Source organism: Schistocerca piceifrons, chromosome 8 (genome assembly GCF_021461385.2).
Source record: "Schistocerca piceifrons isolate TAMUIC-IGC-003096 chromosome 8, iqSchPice1.1, whole genome shotgun sequence".
NCBI classification, from domain to species: Eukaryota; Metazoa; Arthropoda; class Insecta; order Orthoptera; family Acrididae; genus Schistocerca; species Schistocerca piceifrons.
In genome coordinates, this window is record NC_060145.1 from 36424410 (window position 1) to 36451202 (window position 26793).

The 26793-nt window shown below is 46.2% G+C and overlaps 1 protein-coding gene across 1 annotated transcript in view; it reads left to right on the forward strand.

The window, feature by feature from the left end:
• The window catches only part of LOC124711455 (fibroin heavy chain-like), an 83115-nt gene extending 58256 nt beyond the window's left edge, over positions 1–24859 (forward strand). The window contains exons 3-4 of the mRNA XM_047241548.1: positions 13278–13527; positions 21036–24859. Of these exons, the coding sequence (XP_047097504.1) occupies positions 13278–13527; positions 21036–23196 (2411 nt within the window). The 3' untranslated portion in view covers positions 23197–24859. The remainder of the gene's footprint in view (positions 1–13277; positions 13528–21035) is intronic.
• The last annotated feature ends 1934 nt before the right edge of the window (positions 24860–26793 follow it).

A 26793-nucleotide genomic window follows, 5' to 3' on the forward strand; every position in this document is an offset into this window, starting at 1 on the left:
ATCCTGACACAAAAACATGAAATGAAGAAACTGTGTGCGAAAATCGTACCGAAGCTCTTGACGCCAGAACAGACAATGAAGAGGTTTGAGTGCAGTGAGGATTGGTTGGAAGCAGAGGAACGAGGGGACTTTCTCAACCGAGTCATCACTGGAGACGAGTCCTGGTTTTACAAATTCGATGTGGAGCTCAAATCGCAAAGCAAGGAATGGAAACTAGCAGGAGAACCGAGAACAAAAAAGTAGCGAAAAGCAAGGTCCAATGTGAAGACAATGTTGGTTGTTTTCTTTGATTCTAGGGGCATTGTTCACAAGGCGAAGAGAGTGAACCGAAATTTTTACGTTCAAGTTCTGACACGTCTCAGAGCTCGTGTGGCCCGAGTTCGACCGGAGTTGGCAAAAGGGGTCAGGTGGATCCTTCATCACGACAATGCGCCCGCTCACACGTCGCACGTTGTGCGCGAGTTTTTGGCCCGAAGCTCGATCACCGTGACAGACCACCCGCCTTATTCACCCGATTTAGCCCTGTGTGACTTCTTCATGTTCCCGAAATGCAAAATGGTGCTTCGGGGGCGGCACTTGGGAGATGTGGAAGCCATCAAGGCGGAAACGACACGCCAACTGAACAACATCACAACTGAAGACTTTCAGCAATGTTATCAACAGTGGAAACGGCGTTGGCAGAAGCGTATCGCGTCTCAGGGCGAGTACTTTGAAGGAGACCATATTGTAATACCTGAATAATTGTAAAATAAAGTTATTATTCAACTTTTATACGTATTTTCCGGACAAACCTCGTACATCACGTGACGACCGCGAAGAGAAGATATGAGAAACCAGGGATTGTGGGGAAGCATGAAGATGTTACCTGCTCTCTCTATTAGCGAGTGGAATAGAAAAGGCAGTGAGTAGCAGTGGTACAATAAACCTTCCGCTACACACTATATGGTTGTTTTTAGGGTATGTATCTACGTGTAGATATGTATGTATCACGGCTCTTACTACATGAACGTTCAAGATATCGTGGCCAACAGCCTTGCCTCAGTGGTGACGCAGGTCCCTGGCAGAACACTGAAGTTAAGCGCTTTTGGGGTGGGCTAGCACTTAGATGGGTCACCGACCGGGTCTGCCGAGTGCTGTTGCCAAGCGAGGTGCACTCAGCCCCTGTGAGGCCAGTCGAGGAGCTACATGATTGAGAAGTAGCGGCACCAGTCACGAAGACTGACAACTGCTGGGAGAGCGATGTGCTGACCACTTGCCCCTCCGTATCCGCATCCGGTGACGCCTAAGGGCTGAGGATGACACGGCGGCTGGTCGGTACCTTTAAGCTTCAGTGCCTGTTCGGTCGGTGTTTGTTCCTTTCAAGATATCGCAATGAGGGACTTGATAAACATTATGGAAAGGGGCGCGGAATTTCTTTACATGGTTTCTACTTAAAACTGCACAATCAGATGAGGCATTGAAACAAGTATTATTTTAAGGAAGGGGGTATTTTTAACGACATTCGAAATCTCTTGAAAAGTCTGTTACAGTGATATAATGCCTGTCAATATCTGTGCGGAAACTGCTCGCAAAATAATCTGCAAAACGTATGGATATTGAGCGGCCGGAATCCTTCATTATAGTTTATACTTCTCTAATCTTCCTGCTGCATGTAATGATGGAGACAGACCGCTTGGGCGGCGCGGAGTAGACTCGAGGTTTGAGGCGTCATGTCACGGACAGCGCGGCCCCTCCCGCTGTAGGTTCGAGTCCTCCCTCGTGCTTGGGTGTGTGTGTGTGTTGTTCTTAGCGTAAGTTAGTTTAAATTAAATTAAGTAGTGTGTAAATGTAGCGACCGATGACCTAAGCAGTTGGGTCCCTTAGAAATTCATACACGTTTGAAAGTTTAGACCGCTTGACACCATACTTTTTCCGTTTCTCGGTTGGTTAGTTAATGGTATTAAGCATGGGACAAAATTACGCGCTCTCTACGTTGTATCATTAACCGTAAACTTCATTACATCTTGAACCGTTTGCCGGTTAAGAGGGGTACCCTCTGAATGTGTTGTCATTTACTATACCATATCTGATGTCTACCCATAATCTCTTACAGATCTTTCCACTCCATTCTGAGCTCTAGACTGGAATACTTCGTCTGTATAGAAATTAGCTTTATTTTTAGTACTCTGGTTGTGAACTTTAAGGTCTTAGTACAGCCTTATTATTAGCTACAAATATCTTTAGGAAAATGTTTTGCGGTATGTGTAAGAATAGGTCTTCAACCATCTGTTATTGTTGGATGGTCACCCATCCAAGTGCTGGCCACGCCCGACAGCGCTTAACTTCGGTGATCCGACGGGAACTCGTGTATCCACTGCGGCAAGGCCATTGCCATAACTTGTAAAGGGCACCACATAAATATTGGCTACATAGGGAACCATTTCCGAAAACGAATCCATTTCGCGCAACAGGAAAAAAAACAAAACTATGGATAAACAAGGTGTTCCTCGTTTGTGGGAAAGAGGAATAGCAATTTAATATGATTCTAGCGAAGACTACTTTTTCATTCAATAAATAACGCGATAATAATGCCCATAGGTAATAATCACATGAGACGTGCAGTATTCATTTGTAATATTACAATATTCGGTTTGTATCCTCTTACTACTACTTCAGGACTGCCGCCATGTTAGTAAGTCAGACACAATAAATTACTATTGTTTATTCATCCAGCACATTCGCAGAACGAGAACACAATGTTTAAGTTAAGGATCTTGCAGCATCGGAATGAAACGACTCTTTACTACGGTTTTATTTCGAGGAGTTATGTGTTGAGCGTTTTCTACATTATGTGTGAAGTTGTAAATGAAATTTAGAAAGAGCCAATTCTCACACTAAGTTTGAAAATGCTTCGTAGCATAGATAGTTCTGTAAAACGTAACTTAGTCACGTAAGCAGACACGTGATCCGAAACTGTACGCAGGAAAATTGTTTGTCTTCATCACTTCATAAATAAGTAGTCATACAGGGTGAGGCAAGTAGAAGTGGCCCGGAGAAGTAGATACGATTGGTCGTGAGTAGCGCTACTAACGGAAAAGGAAAACACCTACAGTTGCCGGCCGGAGTGGCCGTCCAGTTTTAGGCGCTACAATCTGGAGCCGACGATCCGCTCCGGTCGCAGGTTCCAATCCTGCCTCAGGCATGGATGTGAGTGATGTCCTTAGGTTAGTTAGGTTTAATTAGTTCTAAGTTCTAGGCGACTGATGACCATAGAAGTTAAGTCGCATAGTGCTCAGAGCCATTTGAACCTACAGTTACTTCCAAATGGATGGAGCGACTGCCCATACAACTGGCCGAATCTTGGAGCACATTTACACAGTCTTCACGCCTGACAGAGTTTCTAGCAGAGGTCAGAACTTTCGCGGGCCTAGCTGGCCACCCAGGTCATCTACTCTGTCAGTGTGCGATTGTTTTTGCGGAGAGTCCTCAGATCTAAGGTGTATCGCAACAACCAAACAGTCTTCAAGAACTGTTGCTGAACATTTACGATGTGACTGCAGCCATTCCAGCAGTCCAGCTTCCCTCCGCCCTCAGCAACTTGTTAATCAGGGCACCAACGTGCAAAGAGATGAATGTCGGTTACGTTCAACATCTGCTATAGTTAGGTTAGTACTGTACTTCCTTTTCTCTGCTGTGTTTCTTTGCACCCTGGAACACTGTACCCCAGGCGACTTTTATTGGCCCCACCCTGTATAAACGGTTTCAGTTGTTGAACAGTCCGCCCCCGGTAGCTGAGTGGTCAGCGCGACAGTATGTCACTCCTAAGGGCCCGCGTTCGATTCCCGGCTGGGTCGGAGATTTTCTCCGCTCAGGGACTGGGTTCTGTGTTGTCCTAATCATCATCATTTCATCCCCATCGACGAGCAAGTCGCCAAAGTGGCGTCAAATCGAAAGACTTGAACCCGGCGAACGGTCTACCCGAGGGGAGGCCCTAGTCACACGACGTTATGTAGTTGTTGAACAGCCATCTTCAGGTCTACGAAAAGTAGAGAGAAACGACTACCACTAAGGAAAATGACACTGGTGGAAACTGAAGATATAACAATTTAATTTTCTTAAACAGGACAATGCACCTTAGCTAGTAATGCAACTGGTATCGCGAAACAGATAGTGAGCTGTAACAAAGAACAGTGTGTTACGCATCACAGCTTGGTAAAAGGGGGGGGGGGGGTGGAGATAGGGATTACAGTGATACTGAAACAGATAAAAGAGAAAAACATCAACGGGAAGAGTCATATGTAAGGACATATAGCACAATTACTGCGTGTGACTAAGCTCCAAATATCCCTTGTATTAATGGAAAAGATGACAGAATGTAACACTTCTATATCTGTCAGCAGATAACGGTCTTTTCTATGTTTCTTCTATACCATGTTATGGCAATTTGTAGGGATCATGTACAAGATTGTTTGAAATTGATAGTTAAATTATAACGTTAACTAAATGGATATCAATGCTGCCTCTATGTTCAGTTTTTCTAGTGTGAATCTGAGTTGTTGGAATTAAAAGCAGAGGCTCTGTAGTGGAACTGTCAGCGTGTCTGAATACCTGTGTTTGATCCCTAGTACTGTCTGTAATGCCACGCGGAGTAGCCGAGCGATTAGAGGCGCCGTGTCACGAATTGCGCGGCCGTCCCGCTGGAGGTTCGAGTCCTCCCTCGGGTGTGTGTATGTGTGTGTGTTGTGCTTATCGTAAGTTAGTTTAAGTAGTGTGTAAGTCTAGGGACCGATGACATCAGCAGTTTGGTCCCTTAGGAATTCACGCACATTTGAACCATCCGTGAGTTTTCTCTGGTGGAGAGACTGGAACAGAAATTAGCGAGCCTCGTGAGGGGATTTGAGGAACTACTTGGATGAGAAGTAGCTGACGGCAGGCAGAGGACGACACGGTGGTCGGTCAGCATCGCGTGGTTCTCTCAGCCCGATGGCGGAGTTATGTTTTCCTTACACTAGACTTACGAACTGTTCCCAAACAGTTCCCTATGGTCAGATTCAGCTGAAGTGATGGCTTTCGATCCGCAGAAATTGGGCTCCTTTCTCTGCTTCCAATGACTGGGAACAAGACATTAAGGTCTATCACACAAGTTTTCACAGTCGTGACGAGATTTGTCGTGAATTCGTGCTGCGGAATCGGAATCTGTTTAAGAGGAGAGCAATTTCACGCCACTGATTGCCTTGGGGAGGACCGAGCGCTGACAGCGAAAGTGGACACGTTCATGCACGAATGGTCCGAATACCGGCGCTGCGCTGGACGTAATCTGCAGGCGGCTTTCACTGCCGGCGGACCTCACTCGGTCCGTGCGCCGTGTGTGTCCGCGGGCGCTCTGCGACCGCGTCGCGCCTCTAAACTGGTCGTGGGTCGCTTTCCTCGTAGCGGCGCGCATCTCCAGCTGGACCGTCACCGGTAGCGGCGGCGTCAGCGTACGGTACCTGGCGCCGGCCACACGTAACGCGCCCAACTGGTTCTGCTGACCAGTCCGCCAGCAATAGGTCCAGCTCCGGAAGTTACGCGAGGACCAGACAACTGGTAAACAGGTGCCCAAGGCAAGACACTCATCTCTCTCATTTCATTCACCGTGTTTATCTGTGAAGTAACGACCCGTTGCCCTCATGCTTGTCCCACAGACTGATGTAAGGCTTCTGTCCGAGATCGAATGCTTTAGTCGACGTTTTGTCAAAGTGTTGTGTGAGTGCTATTTAAGGGGGGGTAGGAAGTCAAACGGGCCGACTTGGAGCAGGAGAGTCACCACAGATCATTTTAATTTCTACTGTCTATACTTTCAAGAATAAATTCATAAAACTCTGTCACCATGACCAGTAAGGATTGAGGACTCACACTCATCGCAGTGGAAGTTCAAAAACGTAGCAAAATACCATTTTTTTACATGGGAAATTTCATCATTTTTTCCGTTATTACTGGCTGCATTTGTTGTTATAGGTACACTTTTCTTCCTAAGTAAGAGAGATTCTTCGATGAATTTTTCATAGCATACAAATAGTACTTACAGGTGTATGAAAGTCAAATTTTCCAAATCTATTAAAAAACTGTGGAAAAAAATTGAGATAATTAACTATAAAACTTGAATTTTTTCTAAACATGAAATTTAAAATGTAACAGTTCATCTATTTTTTCATAAATTAAGTAACTTCTTTAGTTTCATACAGCTGTAACTATGGTTTGTATGCTGTGCAAAAGTCATCGAAGAATCTCTCTTACTTAGGAAGAAAAGTGTACCTATAGCAACAAATGCAGCCAGTAGTAAGTGAAAAAATGATGAAATTTCACATGAATCCTTCCTGGTGCCTGCCGGAGTGGCCCAGCGGTTCTAGGCGCTTCAGTTTGGAATCTCGCGACCGCTATGGTCGCAGGTTCGAATCCTGCCTCGGGCATGGATGTGTGTGCTGTCCTTAGGTTAGTTACCTTTAAGTAGTTCAGAGTTCTAGGGGACTGATGACCTCTGATGTTAAGTCCCATAGTGCTCAGAGCCATTTGAGCCATTTGTCCTTCCTGGTCATGCTGTTAATGTTTTATGAATTTATTTGTAAAAGTATAGACACTGGAAATTAAAATGTCCTGTGGTGCCTCTCCTGCTCCAAGTCGGCCCGTTTGGCTTCCTACCACCCTTAACATAGAGGGACACAGACAACCACGAACGTTTTCACAATCGAATAAAACTGGACCTGATAAAGGAAAGAAATCGGATTCATAGTAATTGTAATCCTACAGCTTTGTCATTTAACAAACATTGATGGCATTAAAAAAAATCACGTCCTTTTGTTAGAGTAGTTCTCTACGAATGCCGCGGGTATAGCCGCGCGACCTTGGGCGCATTGCCACAGTCCGCGCGGCTAACCCCGTCGGAGGTTCGAGTCCTCCCTTGGGCATGTGTGTGTGTGTGTTGTCCTTAGCGTAAGTTTGTTAAATTAGGTTAAGTAGTGTGTATGCTTAAGCACCGATGAACTCAGCAGTTTGGTCTCATAAGAACTTACATAAAATTTCCAATTTTTCTTTTCCTGTACGAATACAATCGTGAAATCTGCTGTTGAGATTCTTCATTAACCGCTGCAGCATCTCAGCTGGGATACTGTGAATTGCATCCAGAATTCTCTGTTTTAACTCAGCCAGGGTTCTTGGCCGAGTCGTGTAGCCCGACATGAAAAAATCACAAACGGATAAATCTGGCTATATAGGGGGCCGAATCTCGAGATTACACACGGTTGCCAAACAATTCTCGCACATATGCCATTGATTACCGTGCAGTGTGTGATGCCGCTCCGCCCTGTTCAAACCAGACTTCTTGAACGTTTGGAAAGTTGTTTAATGCAGGTGTAACGAGAGTTCGTAACATCTCCACGTAACGATCGGCACTGACAGTTATTGTGTTTCCCTGTTCATTTGCGAAAAAATACGTTGCGGTAATCCTATGTGATTAAACACCACAGCATAGTGCCACTTTACTAGCGTGTAAAGGACGCAAAAAAATGGTTCAAATGGCTCTGAGCGCAACGGGACTTAACTTCTGAGGTCATCAGTCCGCTAGAACATAGAAGTACTTAAACCTAACTAACCTAAGGACATCACACACATCCATGCCCGAGGCAGGATTCGAACCTGCGACCGTAGCGGTCGCGCGGTTCCAGACTGTAGCGCCTAGAACCGCTTGGTCACTCCGACCGGCCGTAAAGGACGCACATGAACGTCATTAGGATTTGCGCTTGCCCAGTAACGGTAGTTCTGTTCATTCACATAACTTGTGAGAAGAAACTGTGCCTCATCTGACATCCATAACCTGTTTAGAAATTCATCGCTATTGTTTATTTTTGTTATCATTTGTTGACAGAGTCCTGCGCCGGCCGAAGTGGCCGTGCGGTTAAAGGCGCTGCAGTCTGGAACCGCAAGACCGCTACGGTCGCAAGTTCGAATCCTGCCTCGGGCATGGATGTTTGTGATGTCCTTAGATTAGTTAGGTTTAACTAGTTCTGAGTTCTAGGGGACTAATGACCTCAGCAGTTGAGTCCCATAGTGCTCAGAGCCATTTGAACCATTTGACAGAGTCCTAATCGCAATCGGTAATCGTTGGCCTTCAACTGTTGCACCATCTGCATTTTGGACGGATGAAATTTTAAATCAAGATGAAGAATTCTTCGAACACTTACCCGGGACGTTCCAATCACTGCTACTTGGTTACGAATTGAACGCCGTGGCCTCCATACGACAGACTCGCGTACAACATCAATGTTTGCTGGAGAACGCACACTTCTTTATCGTTCTGTTCAAAGTTATTACTTCAACATTTAATCGCGTATTTGGACGGAACGTCATCATGACGCCCGAAATTATAAAAACGTCGAATTTCTCTCTACGCCGCTACCAAACTATCATTGTTTTATAAAACATTTTTATGGGTAACGCACGCTGTTGTCCGTTCCACTGATCCATGATTACTGAAATGGGCCTCCCGTCGAAGTTTTGAGTCCTCCCTCGGGCATGAGTGTGTGTGTTGTTCTTAGCATAAGTTACTTTAAGTAGTGTGTAAGTCTGGGGACCGATGACCTCGGCAGTTTGGACCCTTAGGAATTCACACACATTTGTAACGAATGAACGAGGGAAATGAGCTATATATGAAACCTAAACCTTCCAAAATGCTAGCGTCCTTCGTATATTTAGTACATCGGTAGAGACGTCAGTCCTATGTTGAGTAACTTTCACAGCTATTTTTTCCGGAAAAATTCACTGCTAAAGTTGACTTACCTTCCCTTCAAGGAGCAATCTAATGCAAATGTGCAGCAGTCACATAAAATTCAACACAGACGTTCTAAGAACTTCGTAGTTAAAATATACAGTTATCGTCTATAAAGGAAAAAAGTGCATCTCTTTGTAGTAACAGTGGTCGAAACAATTCTTGATAAGTTTCTGAAATAGTAGGTCCGTGTATATTACCAAATACAACGTTTTTTTCAGCCATTTTAAGTCTTAATACCAAAGTATCCCTAAGAATCGAGTCGAGATCGTTGTAGGAACACATAGAACACATACAACAGTTTTTCTTTCATCATACAAACATCAACCGCAAAATTTATGCTGAAAGACTGGGACCAGATTCTCGTTTCACACTGAGAGCACGCCTTCCGGCACATTCCGGTTCTGATCCGTAGGTGTGTACCAAGCACGCGAGAGAGCTTCTCTGCTTTCGTAGAGGACCGGTTCCGTTACTGCTTCTCAGATCGTCCAGCCAAGGAATGAGATTCGCCACTCATAAGCTGCCAGATCGTTAAAATAAATTATTTTCATGCACCCGTTTCATCTAATGCATTGGGGGTATACGACACTGCTGATCACGAATTCAGCCGGTTTCTGACATCGTTACCCGCTTTCTGTATGAGACTTTCGTATTCGGTTAGTTTCTTCTATGATGGAGTCTTACTAGTGGTCGAAAGCGTTGTAACATAAAGTTAATCCGTCTGGCAGTCTGTCGTGCAAGGTGTAAACCTGTCGAGCGAGAATGTTAATGGGATTACATTTCATTAACTGCCATCGATATACAACTGAAAGACATCACTTCACGTTAATTCAGAAGCATCCAGTTCTGCGTGCAGAAACACGATGGACGCGAACGTGTGTGGAGACTCCGAGGGGAACAAAAGTCGTCAGATCGCACTCGCCTACGACATACGTATAATTTTGACAGCGGACATTACATTTCTCACGTTTCTAGGCATGTGGCTTGATCGCATCTTCGAGGTCTACGTGACGCTATCTTTCAACAAGATAACGCCACATCGTATGTTACCAGTACGGTGGACGATCTCGGTACAGAGGCTGTTTGACTTCTGACCTAGCCAGCACGTTCTCCAAAGCTTTTATCCATTGAAAACATCTTGCCATCAGTTGCCAAGAGGTTGGCACGCCACCACTCGTAGTTGATGAACTCTGGCATACAGATGATACAGCATGAAATGATATATACCATCCTGTCTTCCAAGCTCGTTTCTACGTTATTTTATCTAGAACATTTAAAGCAGCTTGTAAACAGTGCGCAATGGAAACAATAGTTACGTAGCGGTGCAGATTTTTGCTTAATAACTATTTATTAATTTCACTCTCTCGGTCTACTTAGCCTCGATAGCTATTCATTTGGGTGTTACGACCGACTTGCCCATTCCCAGGGGCATCGACACGTGGAGACTAATCCTAATTCTCTACTAGGAAACATTCAGTCTAAACTCTTCATTACCGTATGTCATTACAGGAAAATTCTAACTCAAAAACTGAAAACGAAAGAAATATAACATCGTAACTAGTTATGATAAGAGATGTATGTACATATGGTACACGACCGTCTCGGAAGTACCTTAAGTGTTTCCTCTATCATAAACGCAACTACATATAAACTACCTGCGGTGATCGTACCACGCCAGCCGTTCTGGTGTGACTTGGAAATACTCGAGTCACCAAAACTCCAGATTTAACTATTGTATTTAAAGAATACAATTTGTTTCTACTACTGCAGCGTGAGACACACATGGTTTCTCTAAAACGACACCGAATTTATGTGACATGGGAAGGCTCCAGTCCACACAAAATCTTTTCAGCTCTGTTCTAAAAGTCTGATTCATAATAATGACTAAAGAAACTACATATTTCCATACAGTGAAAAATCAGACTATGTGTTCCCAAACTAAGGCACACTTAAATCTGCTAGATATATTTGTAAGTTTAAACTGCGCAGATTACAATATTCCGCTATAGACTCTTCAGATAGTCGTCTTCACAACTGAGTCCATCAACAATGGAGTCCGCATCCTCAACAGTACCAGGCGGAGTAAACGCGCACGCTTTGTGAGCGAAACCCGTAAGAATCCTTTCAGGCACAACACCGCCAGTGGTTGCTTTTGCGGCTACCGCCGGCACTTGTTTCGTTTGGCTGCATTTCTGTGTGATTCTTTCTTGATGAGACTACTCTGTCCACTAACCCACCTAGTCTTTTATCTCCTAAGTTTTGTGTGCCACGCTTCTGATAATATTTGAAGTGTTGATATTCTGTTTGCAACGTTATGTACTATACTGCACAAATTTATGTCTTTCATTATATCCTCTACCTTTGTATCAGTGCTGTTGTTTGCCCTGTCTGTGTCATAACTGTGTCATAAATGTGCTTCGGGCTGTCTACATTGCCACAGTGGCACAAGTCTGTAGATCGCCTCTGATTTCAGTTCGACTCGTTGCGCAGCCGGTGTAGAACCATTGTTGCTGTCAGAGTTGGCGACACTGTATACTAAATTTGGCATCCTGTATATCCCAAACAGTCTACAAATTTTCTCATGTGTTCTTCCCACTATACTGTATACGGATAACAAGTAAAATTTGGTTATTAGGGTTTCATGCCTTAATCTGTAGAAACGGACCTCTTACCGAATTGCTTTGTTGTCCGTCTATCTTTCTGTCTGTCTTTCTGTCTGTATTTCTCTCCGACTGGTAAGAACACTTTTTGTCAGGAACGGGTAGACGTACCAAGATCAAATTCACGACACATTCTAAGACCTCTGCTCCCTTGGCATTGTACAAATTTTAAGTTTCTACGTCAATACCATCAAAGGATACCGATATTCAAGTCACACGTTTTATTATTCGAAAACTCACTCATCAAAAGCTATAGGGTCTCTCCCGTCAACATAGAGTCACAAAATTTAGTAATAAACGGGGTTTCACAGTGTAAGTAAACTAAAATATCTGAAATCGGTTAATTTGTAACCATATAACACGAAAAAGAATTTTTTGGTCACTTTTTGACCGTCTGCCTATCTGTTCGTTTGTTAAGACCCATCCTTTCTCTCGAATCGATTGGCTTATCAAGTTCAAATTAATATCACATACTAAGGTATACGGTCCCTTGATTACGTAAAAAATTTAAGCTTTTAAGTGCATGCAATGAAAAGATTCGTCCACTTGTGTCACACATTCTCAAACTTGAAAATAACTCATCGAAATCTGTGGGGTATTTGTCCTTGACCGCAGCGCGGGATTAGCCTAGCGGTCTTAGGCGCTGCAGTCATGGACTGTGAGGCTGGTCCCGGCGGAGGTTCGAGTCCTCCCTCGGGCATGGGTGTGAGTGTTTGTCCTTCGGATGATTTAGGTCAAGTAGTGTGTAAGCTTAGGGACTGATGACCTTAGCAGTTAAGTCCCATAAAATTTCACACACATTTTTTTTTGTCCTTGACCTAGAATCATGAATTCAGCCAAAACTAAGGTTTCACAGTACAAGTAATGTAAGAAATTTGATACTTGTTAAACTAACTACGTCACAACCTACTCTGTGAACATACTCTGCATTCACAGCAGGTCAAAAACTAACATTATTGCATGCAAAGATAAAAAGTAAGTTTTAGCCATATTTCACTAAGTAAATAAAAAGTGTTTTATGAAATAGTCTCTCTCTACATAATATATATACTGAAATCCACTGCCTCCTTCTTTTAGTACGTCCGGGCTTGTCTCAAGAACTCCTTTAGTGATTTTGAAACAGTCTTGGAATTCCTGGGACCAGTATCATGCCAGTATTGGTATCGGTAGCAGGCCAAAATGCTTGAGATTCTCGATTCCCGGGAAGAATATAATAAAGTTCGTTCGGAAACCTCAATTTGCAAGTCCTCCTCGGATTTGAACAATTTTTTCCGAAGTTTCGGGTGTTGTAATAAAAATTTCGTAACAATAGTAAGCAGTGCATTTCTTTCTTTGTAAGGGCCGCTGTTCGAAATACCCCACGTACATCAGCTTACCTTCCATTAGGAGCGTGGGTGCACTCAGCGACTGTGATATGACTTTGAAATGATAGAGCACAGCAATCAGTCGTCTTCCCTTGGCCGATTTCATTCGGCAAAACTAGATTTCGGCTGGTACCTAGCCAATTATCAATGCACCATTTTATGGTACCAATACATGTTCTAATACGTCAGTCCCGTGTGGTTCGGGCTTCTGTGACAGAAGCCCGAACAATGACGTATTTGAACATGCATTGGTACTATAAAATGGTACACTGATAACGGCTAGGCACCAGCCGAAATCTAGATCTGCCGAATAAAACCCGGAAGAAAAGGACGACTGATTGCTGTGCTCTATCATTTGAAAGCCCTACGTGCTTGTATTTAATAGGTGTTTTTTATCCAGTACATTTGGACTGCTTTCCAAGTGTGCGAGACGCCTTATATACCACGCAAGCGAACGCGGCTGTTTCTTTGCAGGCAGTGCAGTGTCGGGATCGGCCGCAGTCGCCACGCCTCGGCTGGATACGGCCGGCCCAGGCGACGCCGCCCACGTGGACGCCGACTACGACGCCAACGCGGATGCCTCGTACAGCTTCTCCATCGACACGGACTCGTACAAGCGCACCGAGGCGGCCGACCGGCGCGGCAACGTGCGCGGCCGCTACTCCTACTCCAGCCCCAGGGGCGGCAGCCACGGCCTCAGCTACGTCGCGGGGGAGGGCACCGGGTGAGTCACTCGTTTCCTCTCTCTGTTGGTCCACTGAGGCTGCGAGACAGCCGCTGGTCAAATATTTACCTGGGAAACTCGCCGGACAGACATACGTTTTGGGAAGTTATTTTATTTTATTCTGACAACCAGTTTCCGCATCTCAATAATGCAACCCTCAGGCCATGTATGCATTTCATGTATAGACAATCAGATGTATCGATACTAGTTGTCAAGTCTTAAAAGGAAACACTCGAGTAACGAATTCATAGCATTCAGATACTAATGGCATCGTTGACCCGCCCGGTTGGCCGTGCGGTCTAACGCACGGCTTTTTAGGAGGGAAGGAGCGCCTGGTCCCCGGCACGAATCTGCCCGGCGGATTTGTCTCGAGGTCCGGTGAACCGGCCTGTCTGTAGATGGTTTTTAGGTGGTTTTCCATCTGCCTCGGCGAATGCGGGCTGGTTCCCCTTTTTCCGCCTCAGTTACACTACGTCGGCGATTGCTGCGCAAACAAGTTCTACACGTACGCGTACACCACCATTACTCTACCACGCAAACATAGGGGTTACACTCGTCTGGTGTGAGACGTTCTCTGAGGGGTCCACCGGAGGCCGAACCGCACAATAACCCTAGGTTCGGTGTGGGGCGGCGGAGGGGTGAAGTGGACTGCGGTAGTCGTCGTGGGGTTGTGGAGCACTGCGGCTGGGGCGGGGACGGAGCCTCTCTGTCGTTTCTAGGTCCCCGGTTAACATACAATACAATACAATGCTAGTATCGTTACATCTCGTTGTCTATGCATGACGTGCATATGGCGCCTGAAGATAGCATTATTGAGATGACGAAACTGGTTGTCAAAATAAAATAACTTCTCGAAACGGACGGTTGTTTGGCGATTTTCCTTGGTAAGCGTTTCCTCTCTGGCTCACTCTGCATAACTTTCTTTCACTTCTTTTGATCAAATATCTGAGCACAACGAAAAGAACACTCCCTAGAAATTACACAGGGCATCGCTGTCAGAATTTTCATAGTCAGACTAAGAGTCTGAAATGGTCAAATATGCTACTAAATTAAATAGAATGAGATCTAGGTTTGCAAAAAAATAAAAAAAATAAAAAGCACTTGAAAGTAATCAGCGCAGTGATCCGAGGTAAAATTGAAATATTTCACGAACAGATCCTGCTGGTTATGTGAATGAAGTGCCAAGAAGTTCCTCTCTTTAAGACCTATCTATTTTGAGCGTAAACAGATCCAAATTCAAATTTGTTCCACTTGTAATTCAGGCTGTCTGAACAAACTTGGGAAAAGTTGAAAAAAAGGTCAAATGTTTGATTCCTCTAAAAGCAAGAAATAAAAAATTATTGAACTACTGAGCTTTTTAATGTAACACGTTTTCAAAACGGACTAAAAAAATGGTTCGAATGGCTCTGAGCACTATGGGACTTAACTTCTGAGGTCGTCAGTCCACTAGAACTTAGAGCTACTTAAACCTAACTAACCTAAGGACATCACAAACACCCATGCCCGAGGCAGGATTCGAACCTGCGACCGTAGCGGTCGCGTGGTTCCAGACTGTAGCACCTAGAACTGTCGGTCACCCCGGCCGGCTCAAAACGAACTAAAAATATAAAATAATTTCCCCTAGGCCAATAGAGATTCCAAATCCCATACAGAAAAATCGCAGTATCAATAGCGAATTGTGCGATTTAGACGAAAGCAGGGACGCGTGTTTATCTGGAAGATGATGTCTATTCAGATTTCCCGCTAGTCCCGTTAAGTTCACATGGTTCAAATGGCTCTGAGCGCTATGGGACTTAACATCTGAGGTCATCAGTCCCCTAGAACTTAGAACTACTTAAACCTAACTAACCTAAGGACATCACACACATCTATGCCCGAGGCAGGATTCGAACCTGCGACCGTAGCGGTCACGCGGTTCCAGACTGAAGCTCCTAGAACCGCACGGCCACTGTGGCCGGCCAGTCCCGTTAAGAGTGGCACTAATAGCGGCACTATGAGAATGCATATCAGGTTTGCTTTAAATACTCGTCTTAATGGTCTTGAGAGTTACTTACCGTTGAGATTGACCAAGGTGAGCTGATGTTAGTCAACAATGCCTTTAAGGCGACAAAAATGCCGTCACGAAAACCTCGCTACGGATTTTGAACAAGGTTACGAGAAGCTGTATGTTCCTTCTGCGATACTACAAACAGACTTCGTAGGCTGTGGTCACTGTGCATGATTACTGACAGCAGAGGTCACGATAATGTACGTTCGCCAGAATACAGGGTTCTGGACGGCCATGTGACACTACCGGGAGGGAAGACCATCTTGTTCGCTGTGGGATTGAGGCAGATCGAACGGCATCTGCAGCAGAAATCTGAGCAGCAGTTGGCACCACGCGGCACAACGAACAGTTACAAATCGGTCACTTCAAGGACAGCTCCGGCCAGACGCCCCGTGGAATGCATTCCACAGACCCTAACCCAAAGCCATTTGAAAATTCAGTGGTGTCAAGCAAGAGGTCATTGGAGGGCAGGGTGGAGGTCTCTTGTATTTTCTGATGAAAGCAGGTACTGCTTCGGTGCCAATGTGTTGGTTAGAAGGAGACCGGTTACGGCCTGCAACCAACCTGTGTGTGTCCTACCCACACTGGACGTACCACTGGAGTTATGGTCTGAGATGCGATTTCGTGTGACAGCAGGAGTACTCTAGTGATTATCCTGCGAACCCTGACTATAAATTTGTAAGTCTGTTTGGTGATTCGACCAGTTGTGCTGCCATTCATGAACAGTATTCCAAAGCATGTTTTCAACAGGTTAACGCTCGCTGTTGTAACCCAACATGCTTTACAGAGTGTCGAGATGTTGCCTTGGCCTGCTCAATCACAAGATCTGTCTCTAATCGAGCACGTTTGGGGCTTCATCGGACGAACAACCCCAGCGTCAGCCACAAACACCACTGACTGTCTCTGTACTGACCGACCAAGCGTAACCGGCATGAATCTCGGTCCCACAAACTGACATCCGGCACCTGTGTAACTCAATGAAAGCACGTTTGCACGCTTGCATACAAACTTCTGGTGGCTACACAAGTTATTAATGTATCAGCGTTTCACATTTGCAATGACTTATCTCGGGCTTGCATTAGCCTGTTATATTGCACGTTAATAATTCAAATATATTACCTAGACAAATATATTAAAATTTCCTTCCTCTACATTAATTATTTTTCATGTTGCGATTCTTTCCGTGAATGTAGTTCTGAAAATTGGTGTTTGTAAATTGTTAATGGCTACGACAATACGTTAAAATCACTGTTCTACTGCTGTGTTGGCAGAAGAGCCAACACCGTGTTGCTAGAGGAGGCCGAAATGCACGCGTTTAATTACACGCAGACTGGCGTGAGGTCTGGAACGGTTAACTGTAATTAATATAGCCAATAAGGTACGCTGTTGCTGGAATACTTAACTTTAATCCATAATTGGTGTACATCGGTCTGACGGTACAGGCATCACAAGTTAAATATCTATTGATAACGGCGCCTTGCTAGGTCGTAGCAAATGACGTAGCTGAAGGCTATGCTAATTATCGTCTCGGCAAATGAGCGTATTTGTCAGTGAACCTTTCCTAGCAAAGTCGGCTGTACAACTGGGTCGAGTGCTAGGAAGTCTCTCTAGACCTGTCGTGTGGCGGCGCTCGGTCTGCAATCACTGACAGTGGCGACACGCTGGTCCGACGTATACTAACGGACCGCGGCCGATTTAAAGGCTACCACCTAGCAAGTGTGGTGTCTGGCGGTGACACCACATCTAGAACCGCTGAAACCACACACGACAGGTTCTTTCACTAATAGCGTTCTTACCATAGTACTTGAGGGCATTTGATGAGACTAGCCACTGTTTTCTTCATACTGAAACAAAACAATAACGCCTCCCGCTAATGACGAGTATTAGTCTCGTAAACTGACATTTTCAATCCAGAACAACTTTATGATGCAGACACAAATCGACTAATGTTTGAATGAGGTTATGTTGACCGAGGTTCAGGTTAAGTGCCTGACGTCTGTGATCTGTTTCTTTCGACCGATACTTACCGTTGTCGCCACCTATCGGCAAACGGCGGAAGAAAAGTTGTACACGCCGTAATTTTTAAATTTTTGTTCGTTTTTAAGAAGTTTGCTATGACAATGTTATTAAGTAGTTATTTTCTGCTTTTTAGTCCCGATTGTGTGTGAAATTTTTCAATCGTTTCAGACATTTTGACGAGATTACGAGGTCCACCAACTGTGATCAACAGATTTGAGTGTTCTATTTGTTGTTGTAGTCTGAAGACTGGTTTCATGCATGTCTCCATGCTACTCTATCCTGTAGAAACCTCTTCACCTGTGAATAATTACTGCATCATACTCCCTCTGAATCTGCTTACTATATTCATCTCTTGGTCTCCTTCTACGTCCGCCCCCCCCCTCCCCCCTCACTTCCAATACTAGACTGGTGATCCAGTGATGTCTCAGGATGTGTCCTATCGACCGATCCCTTCTTCGAGTCGAGTTGTGCAAGTTCTTTTCTCCTCAGTTCTATTCACTATCTCCTCATTAGTTATATGATCTACCCATCTAATCTTCAGCATTCTTCTACAGCACCAAACTTCAAAAGCTAGCAATTTCTTCTTGACTGGATTGTTTATCGCCCGTGGTTCACATCAATACATGGCTACAATGCAGACAAATGCATTCAGAAGAGACTTCCTATTTCCTAGCACTTAAATCTATATTTGATATTAACAAGTTCCTCTTCTCGAGAAACGCTTTTCTTGCCATTGTCAGTCCACATTCTATGCGCTCTATACTCTGACCGTCATCAGTTATTTTACTGCCCAAACAACAAAACTCATTGTTGTGACTTGGCAAGACAACCAAGCCACTCTGAGGAAGCCGAAAGGCACGCGTTTAAGCTCACACAGGCTGGCGTGAGGTCTGGAACAGTTAAAGGAATAGAGACTAGCAAAAAAGGTACGTAGCTTCTGGAATACTTAACTTTAATCCATAATAGGAGAACATCGGTCTGACGGTACATGCATCGCAAGATAAATAGCAGATGGTATTGGCGCCTTGCTAGGTCGTAGCAAATGACGTAGCTGAAGGCTACGCTATCGTCTCGGCAAATGAGAGCGTAACTTGTCAGTGAACCATCGCTAGCAAAGTCGGCTGTACAACTGGGGCGAGTGCTAGGACGTCTCTCTAGACCTGCCGTGTGGCGGCGCTCGGTCTGCAATCACTGATAGTGGCGACACGCGGGTCCGACGTATACTAACGGACCGCGGCCGATTTAAAGGCTACCACCTAGCAAGTGTGGTGTCTGGCGGTGACACCACACTCATCTACTACTTTAAGTGTCTCATTTCCTGATTTAATTTCCTCGCCATCAACTGATTAATTTAGCTACATTAATTTAGCTACATTCCATTATCCTTCTTTTGCTTTTATTGATGTACGTCTTACATGCACCTTTCAAGACACTGTCAGTTTCGTTCGGTAGCTTGTGTAAGTCCTTTCCTGTCTCCGTCTTGTCTCTGAAGTTCAATTTATACTCCAAAATTTTGGTTTCTTTTGGTTTCGTATGCTGCTTGTTCGTCGTACAGACTAAATAACATTGGGAATAGGCCAGAACCCCGTCTCACTCCCTTCTCAGTCACTGCTTCGTTTCATGCCGCTAGGGTATTAATTGAATTAAAATTCGCTTCAGCTGTAGATAACGTGTGTTTTAATGTACGACTAGATTAGGAGGCTTAAAGCTTCATCATCAGGAGCCATTAAATTATTTGTTAAGTCATAAGTTTATGACAGGTGGGACAGTCAGTCACAAGGGATGAAACATACGCCTGACTTGGTTAATTATTGGGTGGTACCTGATGACTGAGCTACAAGCCTCCGATATTAGTTCTGCAGTAAAGGATGCATTATTGACACTACTGGCCATTAAAATTGCTACACCAAGAAGAAATGCAGATGATAAACGGGTATTCAATGGACAAATATATTATACTAGAACTGACATGTGATTACATTTTCACGCAATTTGGGTGCATAGATCCTGAGAAATCAGTACCCAGAACAACCACCTCTGGCCATACTAACGGCCTTGATACGCCTGGACATTGAGTCAAACAGAGCTTGGATGGCGTGTACCGGTACAGCTGCACATGCAGCTTCAACACGATACCACAGTTCATCAAGAGTAGTGACCGGCGTATTGTGACGAGCCAGTTGCTTGGCCACCATTGACCAGACGTTTTCAATTAGTGAGAGATCTGGAGAATGTGCTGGCCAGAGCAGCAGTCGAACATTTTCTGTGTACAGAAACGCCCGTACAGGACCTACAACATGCGGTCGTGCATTATCCTGCCGAAATGTAGGGTTTCGCAGGGATCGAATGAAGGGTAGAGCCACGGGTCGTAACACATCTGAAATGTAACGTCCACTGTTCAAAGTGCCGTCAATGCGAACAAGAGGTGACCGCAACGTGTAAGCAATGGCACCCCATACCACCACGCCGGGTGATACGCCAGTATGGCGATGACGAGTAGACGTTTCCATTGTGTGTTCATCGTGATGTCGCCAAACACGGATGCGACCATCACGATGCTGTAACAGAACCTGGATTCATACGAAAAAACGACGTTTTGCCATTCGTGCACCCAAAGTTCGTCGTTGAGTACACTATCGCAGGCGCACCTGTCTGTGATGCAGCGTCAAGGGTAACCGCAGCCATGGTATCCGAGCTGATAGTCCATGCTGCTGTAAACGCCGTCGAACTGTTCGTGCAGATGGTTGTTGTCTTGCAAAAACGTCCCCATCTGTTGACTCAGGGATCGAGACGTGGCTGCACGATCCGTTACAGTCATGCGGATAAGATGCGTGTCATCTCGACTGCTAGTGATCCGAGGCCGTCGGGATCCAACACGGCGATCCGTATTACCCTCCTGAACCCACCCATTCCATATTCTGCTAACAGTCATTGAATCTCGACCAACGCGAGCAGCAGTGTCGCGATACGATAAACCGCAATCGCGATGGGCTACAATCCGACCTTTATCAATGTCGGAAACGTGGCGGTACGCATTTCTCCTCCTTACACGAGGCATCACAACAACGTTTCACCAGGCAACGCCGGTCAACTGCTGTTTTTGTATGAGAAATCGGTTGGAAAGTTTCCTTATGTCAGCACGTTGTAGGTGTCGCCAGTCTTGTGTGAATGCTCTGAAAAGCTAATCATTTGCATATCACAGCATCTTCTTCCTGTTGGTTATACTTCACTTCTGTAGCACGTCATCTTCGTGGTGTAGCAATTTTAATGGCCAGTAGTGTACAATTGAAGCCGCTGTTTTAACTCAGTGGACATGATCCTCAGTTGCGCATGTTCTCCAAATCAATTTTTGTGTGCAACTGAGAATAAAAAAGTAATATTTTCCAAAACATGTTCCGTGCTCCAATTTGCCTACGTTAAATTTTGTTGTTTTCTGGCTTAGATTCGTGGTGACGTCAGGACCGGCCAAGTCTGATGAGGCCGAGAGCAGCAGCCCAGCAGCCCCCGGCGTCGTCGGCTCGTCGGCTGGAACCGGCGGCTACAGCTTCAGCTACAGCGCGGACGACCACAGCCGGCAAGAAGCGGCCGACGCCGCCAACAAGGTGCGCGGCAGCTACACGTTCCGCGCCAAGGGGGAAGCCGCCACGCGCAGGATCGACTACGAGGCGGGAGCCGAGACGGGCTTCGTAGCCCGGGGCAACCACCTTCCCGTGGCGCCCACGCTGGCCACCATAGCGGGCTACCCCGTCCCCCTTGTCGCCGCGGCGCCCGCCGTCCCAGTGGTCGCTTACTCGGCTCCAGTAGCGCCAGCCCCGTACGACGGGCCTCCGGCAGACGTCAAGAGCGCAGTCCATCCCGACGGCTCCTACTCGTTCTCCTTCAGCACCGACGAGCAGAGCAGGCAGGAGACGGCCGACGCCGAGAACAACGTCCGCGGCAGCTATTCCTTCAGGAGCAAGGATGACGGCGTCACCAGGAAGGTGGAATACAGCGCCGGCGCCGCCACAGGTTTCGTGGCGTCCGGCGATCACCTGCCCGTAGCGCCGCCGCTGCCTTCCGCTGCGGCTCCCGCGGTCGTTTCCGCGTACTCTTCCACCGGAGCAGAGGCTGCCGACGTAGCTGAAGCGGAGGCGCCGGGTGACGCCTCGTACGAGTTCTCCTACGACGCCGGCACGCACTCGAGGCAGGAGTCCTCCGACGCGGCGGGCAACGTACGCGGTCGCTTCTCTTTCGTGGCTACCGACGGTGTCTCGCGGCACGTGGACTACGAAGCTGGTGCCGAGAAGGGTTTCATCGCCAAGGGAGCGCACCTTCCGGTGCCGCCGTCTGTCGGCGACGCTGCGACGACGTACTGCGCCAGCTGCTCCCCGGCGGCACCTTCCGGCTACTCGTTCAGCTACTCTACTGACGACCAGAGCAGGGACGAGCAGGGTGACGCGGCCGGGAACGTCCGGGGAAGCTACTCGTTTACGGCCAAGGACGACGGAAAGGCCCGCCACGTAGACTACAGCGCTGGAGCCGCGACTGGGTTCCTGGCACGTGGGGCTCACCTACCGTCAGTCGCCAGCGTCTCACCTGCGTCGTCGCCAGGTAGCGAAGCGTACTCTGCGCACGGCGGTGGTGCCACCGCTTCTGACGGGTCGTACTCGTTCTCGTATAGCACGGGTGACCACAGCAGGCAGGAGTCGGCAGACGCTGGCAACAATGTCCGCGGGAGCTACTCCTTCGTGGCCAAGGACGACAGCAAGAGCCGGACAGTGGAATACGAGGCCGGAGCGACGACGGGCTTCGTCGCGAGGGGTTCGCACCTCCCGGGAAGTGGAGCGGCAGCAGGCCCGCTGGCGTATTCTGGAGCGGCCGAAGAGGCGGCAGCACCGGCGGCGGCGCCGTATTCGTCGCAGAGCGGCGCCGGCGCAGGAGGCTACAGCTTCTCGTACAGCACTCCGGACCAGAGCAGGGAAGAGACGGGTGACGCCCACAACAACGTGAGGGGCAGGTTCTCGTTCGTGGCCAAGGACGACGGCCAGCGGCGCAGCGTCGAGTACGAGGCGGGCGCCGGGAAAGGCTTCGTCGCCAAAGGCGCGCACCTGCCGCAGCCTCTGGCGCCGGTGCCGGGGGCCGGTCTGCCAGTCGAAACCGCTCCGGAGGCGGCCGACGCCCGCGCGTCTGCTTCGGGAGGAGACGCCGCCGAGGCCGGGGGCGACGCCAGCTACTCGTACAGCTACGAGACGGACAGCAGCAGCAAGACGGAGAGCGCCGACGCCAGGGGCAACGTCCGCGGCAGTTACTCGTACAGGACGCCCGGCGGCGCGAAGCGGACCTTCCGGTACAAGTCGCACGGCGCCGAAGGCTTCGTCGTGACCGGCGTCGAAGACAGCGGCGCCGCCGACGTCACTGCTGCGGCGGCTACGGCGCACGCGCCGGCTGGGGCTGCCGCCACTGTGCAACCGCAGACGCCTGCCGCGGCGGCGCTGGCGCAGTCGCCCGTCTCCAGGATAGTCGCCGGCGTCGGCTCGGGTCCGAGGTTGGTGGTGCGCAAGTACCTGCCGCCAGAGAACTCGCACAAGTTCGGCTACATCATAGACACGCAGAAGCGCCGGTGAAAAGTCAACACTCTCACAAAATTAACGCACTAACTAACTCTGTTCTGCAATTACGCAAGTTTTCAGGCTATTGCGCTGTGATCGAATGAAATTTCTTCAGGAACCAAATGTTTCGTCTCGATTTCGGTAGGACATTCTTAAGGGTAAATGCCGCGATGTACTCCCGTACAGTGAATCGAACCGAAAACCCGTTGCTATCCCATCCTCAGCTCCGCTGAAGATGACCTGTGCGTATAGGAATGAAATTTTGGTATGTGCCATGAAAATCCGTTCGACCACTACATAATACCCCGGAATACTAAAATAATTGTAACACTACAATTTATAACCCTATTCTTTCATTTATTTCCACCTGATCTTCTCAGGGACCAATGTGAGATCAAGTTTGTGTCAGTGGACGTTTGATAACACTAATAAACGAGATATAGTGACATGAAGTGTTGTTCTCTTCTCTCTGTGTTTATTTTCTTCTGGGTTCTGCAAAAAATACTTATCACTACGCTCATATCTATTACGTATGCGCTAGTTGTGTCGTAATTACTGTGTATATTTGTCCAGGTGCTCTTTACTGTTTCTTCTCCTACACTTCCCTTTCTGTACAGCTCAGGCTCTCGAGAAAGAGACTGGAAAAGTAACTCGCTCACTTAATCCTTTTGTTACTTTCTTGCCAGATCTTTTTATTTTCCCCTTATAAAACCTACATATCTTTCTAAGAAATAGACCTTTCATTCTAAACTATGTAATGCTAATATTAACAATGCGGTATCTACGAAATATAGTGAAATTATCTTACGGTCCTTTCATAGACTTTGTAGATACTGTGTGGTCACAGGGCCTGATGTAACATAATGCCTGTACAGCCTATGGACGTTTATCAGGTAAAGTGTTTTTATTGAAGAAGAATCAGTGTGCCGTGAATTCTTGTGGTTAATCTCTCGAGATCACCATTATTTACCTACAGCAGCTAGGCTATAGTAACACTGAGTTTGAATGGTTTTACATTGAAACTTAGGTGTTTGAATTAGTGTTTTGTAGATGTCCCTTTCGAAGGAGTTGCATAGTCATTTATTTTAACAGAACCTTAGATTAGAGATTCCGTTCTTTGCACAGCATTTAAGATTTACGAGATCCATAACGTGTAACAGGAAGTTTTGAAGTGGTAATGTGTGAGGGATTGTATGAATCTTGTTTTTGTATTGAGACTGATTCTGTTGTAGTATGACGACCTAGCAATGTTTTTCGGACTACCGTATGACTACGAGAACCACTTACTGACGACACTAGCAAAGTACACGGACTTGTGACGACATTTATGTCTTAACAATGTGTTCATGTAACAACAAAACGGCGCGTCGTATCAAACACGATTCGGTCGCCGAAAAAAATATAGAAGAAACAAAGAGTTAAGTTCATTTATAAATATCGCTGTGAATTTTTGTTACATTTTATTAAAAAAAAACTTGGAGCAAATGCACAAAAATATAAAAAAGTAGGATGTTCCCTTCATGTAAAGTATCGATTGTACAAGGCGTTACATTATCATGAAATATGTTGTGTGTTATGTACAAATCTGTGATAATGCAGCAATACTCATTAGATTAGGAATATTTCATGGAGTTATTTGTAACGCAAGTGTTCAATAAAACATTTACATAAAACTGTATTTGTGTTTTCTGTTTCCAGCATCAACCTTCCACAACGTTTCCTCATAGTTCAAGCTTCATTTAATGTGTACCGTACGCTTTATGTTGGTTTGTTTACGAAGCCAGTTATTTGACACTCCTTAAAATCACTCACCAATCGTCTAGTGCCATCTCTACACCAACATACAAACAAAAATTAGGAAAGTAGACAAGCCCTCGCATTCCAGAATCTGATACAATGGAAATGATTCAGAAAAAAGCAGCATTCAGTTTCTGCAACAAGAACTTGGACGTGATACTTCCATGAAAGCTTTTCAAGTACCTCAGTTCCTATAATTTAAATCGGTCTACTCGCTAACTTTGTGACTACCTTTGGACAGTAATACTTACATTTTGAAAGAGTTCGGTGTCAGAAGCTGCATGCAATGCGTTTCGTTGTAGTTAACTGTTAACTTCGCATGTGACGGCCACGTCCTGATGCTACGAACTACCTTTCCAGCTAGATAACACACATTCCATCGTACGTTGTTCATAATAACACTTCTGTCATCTCCAAAGAGAAAATTTTTGAACACTCTTTCATGTTCAGTATTAGATTGTTCATATGTAATAAGAGATGAAACGGATGCAGGACAGAGCTCAGTGGCACCCTCCACTATACATTAAGCCAAACAGATTCAAATCCCTTCCTTGTGCCAGTCAGATTCAAATCTCTTCACTGTTCTTTTGTCAACAAAGCACAATCTTCTGTCTCCTTCTTTACAGACAATGAATTGAACTATAGTTGAGCAGTTTACTGACCCCACTATGTTTCAACTTATGCCAAACATTCTGAAACAATTTTTAATGCTGTGTGGCCTTTACTAGCTCCGTGTACATCCATCAGCTCAACTGATTACACGACCCACAAAATAAATAACTTAGGAAATAACCTGTTACTGTACTTTTACCCTCTATCATAGCGAGTGGCCGACGCGGAAGCAGCGACGCTGTGCACACCGTTTGCACCAGGCTCAGTACTTAACAGTCGGCAGGAGGAAGCGTACATACTGGTGGCTGAAGACATCAGCTTGCAAGTAACGTTCTTCAACTAACTATGGAGTCATAAAGAGATGGATAGAGGGGGAAGGGGTGGACAAGTATACAGAAAGACCAAACACACTACACACTACCCTGCCTGATACCGCCAGGAAAACTATTGCCATTCTAAACAGCTTCTTGTCGTCTGTCAATGGATAACTATACGTCCTGCATGGGTTTAAGGGAATCTTGTACCATGCACCCTGCGAAATAATGGCAAGGTCAGATAACATGACGGAGGTGTATAGCGCTCACTCATCCTATCTCCAAAGTAGACCACAAAGGCTCAATAATTTTGAGCTCTGCTGACTACGTTGTCTTGGGCAGATGCGGCAGTTGGTCCTCGTGGTCTCCAAACCAGTTCTGATTGATGCAAGCTTTGTGAGCAAGGGGCCTTGTTGTCTTGGAACTCATCCTCATCATGAGGGAACAGACATTGTACCATGGAATGGACCTGATCAGCCTTATTGCTGACTTGGCAGTAATGGGACACTGCAGAGTAACCATGGGGCACACGGAATACCATGATATGGTTGCACAAGTCGTCACCGAACCCCCGCGATGTTTCACTCTTGGGCCAGAAGTTAGAATTAGTGTGAAAGAAGACTCATCGGACAATTAACATTCTCCCATTGCTCCTTAATTCAGGGACAGCGGATGATGTTTCTCCGTTTTCCCTGTATGCAGTATAAATCTTCGGTATGGTGTCTCCTGAAGCATAAAATACTTCGGCTCCCTTTGTTACAGAAGCAACCTGCATACAAGTATCAACAACTTGCTCACGTTCGGCTGCACTGAGTTCCGTCACAAAACACTCACAAAAACACAGAACGTAATGAGGACACTGCAGGGGTGCCATTCCTAGTGAACTTGA